This window comes from Cibotium barometz, chromosome 10 (genome assembly GCF_041138505.1).
Source record: "Cibotium barometz isolate CiBa-2024 chromosome 10, ASM4113850v1, whole genome shotgun sequence".
In the NCBI taxonomy this organism is placed as follows: Eukaryota; Viridiplantae; Streptophyta; class Polypodiopsida; order Cyatheales; family Cibotiaceae; genus Cibotium; species Cibotium barometz.
In genome coordinates, this window is record NC_141055.1 from 4753710 (window position 1) to 4758366 (window position 4657).

At 41.7% G+C, this 4657-nt stretch overlaps 1 protein-coding gene across 2 annotated transcripts; it reads left to right on the forward strand.

The window, feature by feature from the left end:
- The first annotated feature begins 219 nt into the window (after nt 1-219).
- On the forward strand, nt 220-3631 carry LOC147634461 (uncharacterized). 2 transcript variants are annotated; one of them, XM_086803536.1, is made up of 7 exons: nt 220-424; nt 781-836; nt 1196-1322; nt 1410-1483; nt 1580-2560; nt 2728-2940; nt 3018-3631. In XM_086803536.1, the coding sequence occupies exons 2-7, from the start codon at nt 804-806 to the stop codon at nt 3378-3380; spliced, it is 1791 nt and encodes a 596-aa protein (XP_086659662.1). In that variant the 5' UTR covers nt 220-424; nt 781-803; the 3' UTR covers nt 3381-3631. The 2 variants fall into 2 exon arrangements, with proteins under 2 accessions (XP_086659662.1, XP_086659661.1); XM_086803535.1 differs by having other exon boundaries at nt 263-419.
- Nucleotides 3632-4657: the final 1026 nt, after the last annotated feature.

Consider the following 4657-nt stretch of genomic DNA (forward strand, 5'->3'; position numbering starts at 1 on the left):
GAAGTACAAGATACAACTAGTTACCAAGGTTTTACAATTTGCATTGTCCTCGCCTCCTCAGCACCGTAGAGGCATGCATGTCTATTAAATGGATTTAAAATCCATTTTCTCAACAAGAACCTCAAGGAGGAAATATATGTGGAGCAATCACTAGGATCCGTGGTTCCCAATTCTGAAACCCGCTCACTACTCAATCTCTACATGCCACGTGGGGACAGTGGCCACCATCAATAAGCCCGCGCCCGGCGAGTGTCCACCACTCGTGCGAAATGGTTTTTGTTTTGAACTTTTGGAAGCCCTAAAATTCAGAAATATTTAAATCCAACTCTACAGGCAGGAAGAATTCGCAGTACATGCAGTAGAGATAAGGCTTCTTGTGGGCGTTTCTGAAATGGCGGCAGTCGAGCTTCCCGCAAACCGTAAGGTTCTCAGAGCGTACGGTCACGGTTTTTGATTGCAAAAGCTATATTTAACTGTTTTTTTTTTCACGTTTTTCGGATATTAAAAAGCTACCCCAATAGAGGTTGAAACCTGGCTTATTTTTATGTTTTTTTGATGATAAAAGCTGCTCTAGGGTTGAAATCGTTGTAAGTTTTTATGGTTTCCTGATCATGAAAGCTGTCTTTGTCGTCAAAATATCGATTAAAATCCTCGTTTTTATATGCATATCCTAAATATGATTATGGTATGTATTCAAAAAAGGTTTTTCGTATTTTTTTCATGTTCCTTGATATTACAAGAGGGTTGGGATCAAAAACATTATGTTTTCATCTGTGGCAGATCTCAGCTTGAGGTTTGAGAACATGAAAATCAACCCTTATGGTGACATAGCTAAGGTAAGAAGTTGCCTTAACATAATTCCATTCAATTTTGGTGCCTAAACATGTGCTCAATGAAGACCATAGGATCCATAATCTGGTGTTTAAACAGGTCTTTAACATCTCAGAAGGACCCTCGGTCTTGTGTTTAAGCAAGTCTTTAGATTTGCAGCAGGATTCTTTATGTCTTCGAAGTTGGTATTTACATTATTAGGACCTATACATATGATTAATTAGTTGTTTCCTGCATTTTTGGGCACACTAATGAACCACACTAATGATTAATTAGTTGTTTCCTACATTCTTGGGCACACTAAACAATGAACTACACTTACCTATCATAATGATGTTGCTATTTCCTCTGTGATATCTTTTAGGTTGTCGTTGTGGATGGTTATAGTGGGGTCCCTGTAGAGGGCAATGTTACTGTAACTGCATCGGCTGCAGCCGGACTGCCGTACCTTTCCAATGGATTAGTTTACCCTCTAGTAAATTTGTATGATGGTATGGTTTCAGTAGTTCAGACTTGAGAGATGCAATTTTGCACAGCGATTTGAGAAGCAGGCACTCATTTAGCAACGCACTTTGCAGGCTCTCAATACACATCCTCGAGTACGGATGGTTACAATCTGTACCCGGTTGACAACATGCATTTTCATGATCAAGTAAGTGGCCTTTAAGGAAGTTTGTTGGACTATTGAATGAGGGTTGGCCTGGTTTGGAAGTGCACTCCTTGCTGATTTGGAAAATGCTGCCTACAGGCTGTGGACTATGGTTATTCTGACCACTCATTCAGTGGTGGTCAGGACATGCAATATCAATCTTGCGAGAATAGTGTCAATGGCTATGTGTATTGGCCCCAACTATACCAATATCCTACTTATCAGTACTATGAGGAGGCTCCCCCTGATCGTTCTTATCAGGCTCCACAGCAGGTGATCCCGGCAGGTATCATGATGTCTCAACCACAAGATCATAGAGGACTTGTCATAGAGAATGGGCCCGTTGGCTTAAGTTCTTATGCAGGTCAAAGTGCTGACCCCCCTGTTGCTATTATATCACCGACCAGCTCCCATCAGAATGCTCTAGCTCTTGCCGCTCCCTATCATGTTCCGGCATTGAGATCATCATCATTGATGCACAACAATGTAAACGATGGGATAAGGTCAGGGTTGCCTGCAGCTGTTCCAACCCAGCAGAGTTTGTCTCTGAATTACGTTCAGAATTACAGGCGTCCAGCTCCAATGCATTCAAATATGGCATACAGAAGTGTCTCAACAAGGGTGGATGGGCCTTTGAGTGCCACAGTAAACAGATCTGATGTGAGTGCAGCAAAGAGTATGGAAGCAAGGACCAAATCCATAGATATGGATGCGAAGAGAGACACCACGAGCAAGCAGAAGTTGGAAGAAGATTCTAACAGTCCTTCTGGTCCTCTGAATTTCCAAGCAAGGGACACATCAGTATTAAGGAGCAAAAGCCAATCCAACTGTGATGGAAAGTCTGAAGGTGATTGCATAGACAAGAAGGTCCAGGTTTGTTCCTCCTTTGCTTCAGGTTACACCAACGCCAGATTTTTCATAATCAAATCATATAGTGAGGACAATGTATACAAGAGTATCAAGTTCAATGTGTGGGCAAGCACTGCTGGTGGGAATCGAAAGCTTGATGAAGCTTATCAAGAGGCACAAAGGCGAGCTCACGATAAGCCTCATGGATGTCCTGTCTTCCTTTTTTTCTCAGTACGTGTCTGACCACCCTTTTCCGATGATTATGTGCATGGTTTTGCCCTGCCCTTTCTTCACAGAATTGATTACTTTGCACATTGCTGCTATCACCATGACTATGGTTGCTTGCTTTTGCCTTGTATGGTGCGTATTAACCTTCTGCATGAAGCACTCTTGTACAGGTTAATGGGAGCAGGCAATTTTGTGGTGTGGCAGAAATGGTGGGCTCTGTGGATTATTCTAAAACCATGCCTTTTTGGGAGCAGCACAAGTGGAGTGGCTCCTTCCCTGTAAAGTGGCATATAGTCAAGGATTTGCCCAATTCTCAACTTAGACATATAGTACTAGAAAACAATGAGTACAAGCCTGTTACAAACAGCAGAGATACTCAAGAGGTAAGTGAGCCTGTATTTGAATCCTCAGTAGTAAGTACCATCTAGTATGGGGATTGATAAGGGGTTCTTGATGACAGGTGAAGTTCCAGCTGGGATTGGAAATGCTAGGCATATTCAGAAGCTACCCAACACAAACATCCATTATGGATGACTATTGGTTGCATGCAAGCTCTCCAAAAGCAGGTCCTGATGTGGACGCACCCCAATGGTGTGTCCAGCATTTTCCAAAGCTGCCCGAGTCTGTTTTAAAGAAAAATGGGCCAGGTGAAGATGCAGAGTTAAGACCGTCGAATGGTGAAGTTAACAACGAGGTCAATAAGTGGAGAAGGCTTGGTAAAGTGGTTGTTTCAGATACTGCAGTCACACCTTCAAATCCAAACCTGAGGTTGGAAAAAAAACAGGCACGTAAGAATTCAGGAAGAGGAGAGAACACAAAGTGAAGCGGCTGCATTCGGGTTTCTGTACATGTTATTATTTGTGGATTTTGTTCTCATGTCGGTGGGAGGAGGCTATCTCCAGCTCTAGCAGGCCCCCTTTTTGCCTTGAAAAATTTGACTGTGCAGCTGTGCGTACTGCTTTTAGAGGAGCCTTTTTTTGTCCATGAATGTCTTTTTTTGCCCTCAAAATCTGAGACTTTTGTGTAATTGCTACTACCAATGGGCTAAAGCAAATCTAATAAAGAATTAAGGCCCATGAGTGTAAAGGCGATGCCCTATTCTTTGTTTTTGCACAGTTGTTTTGACGGGTGCTCTATGTAAGCACTATTTCTATGTGCTTTGGTATATGGAAACCTCTAGCTTGACTTGCTGAGGACTTTGTATATTTTATTAGGAAATTTGGTCAGGATTTTTTAGGAGCATGCGATGAGCACTAGGAAGTTCAAGGGATGGAGGACAAGAGAGGCTTATCCTCTCTTGAGGCACAGGAACCTCTAGGAGGAAAGAGCCCCAATGTATCTGCCTGCACAACCCTTGGACATGCAAGCTATCCCTGTGCTTATACACCCTACCCTCCAGCAGGACTCTCCGTACAGTCCCTATGCTGCAGTCACTGGCTCCCTCATGCGGAACTCAGCCCCTCATGAAATTTAACCTCTGTTTATGTGTCAGCAAGGAATTCCACAAAGAATGCGTGCTATAAAGTGGCGACCACATGAAACTGCCCTCAAGTTTTTATGTATGGACATGGAATGCAGGAGGCTCATGTTTTGCCTAAGGTTTGTCTGGTGCAATATTGCATCTTGTTGTCTACCACAACTCTGTAATGTGTATATGTTAATATCTTGTGAAGAATCTGTTTTGTGTAAGATACAACTAAGTGGTGTTAGTTTTCTTCTCTTTCCTAAATGGGTTGTGTTTTGTAATACTTTTACGGAGTCTTGGGCTGCTCCCTCCAATGCCTTCCATTATTAATTTGAGAGATGAGTGGATGCTTTTAGTATATGCAGCTGTTTTTTGTTTGGCAGGACTTCATCATTGTTTATAGAGATTATTTTTTGTAGTCTATAAAAAAATCTTCAATTCTGAAAATCTTAGGTGCCATCCAAAGTTTTTCTATTGAAAGCCTTCAAAACCTGATATCTTCAAATTTTTAAAATGTAGGCAATCTATTTTACTTTTGTAATGAAAAAAAGTAATGTATGTACATTTCTCAATCTTAACTGATTTTAGAATTTACAAGGAATCTAAGCATGCAAAGCTTACCTTAATGAGTTAAA

What these genes read in the sequence shown, in the direction of transcription:
- LOC147634461 (XM_086803535.1), top strand. Translation starts at nt 392, where the DNA reads ATGGCGGCAGTCGAGCTTCCCGCAAACC. An exon ending in CTGTCTTCCTTTTTTTCTCA is followed by an intron (nt 2,561 to 2,727) that starts GTACGTGTCTGA and finishes ACTCTTGTACAG; the next exon opens with GTTAATGGGAGCAGGCAATT. An exon ending in ACAGCAGAGATACTCAAGAG is followed by an intron (nt 2,941 to 3,017) that starts GTAAGTGAGCCT and finishes TCTTGATGACAG; the next exon opens with GTGAAGTTCCAGCTGGGATT.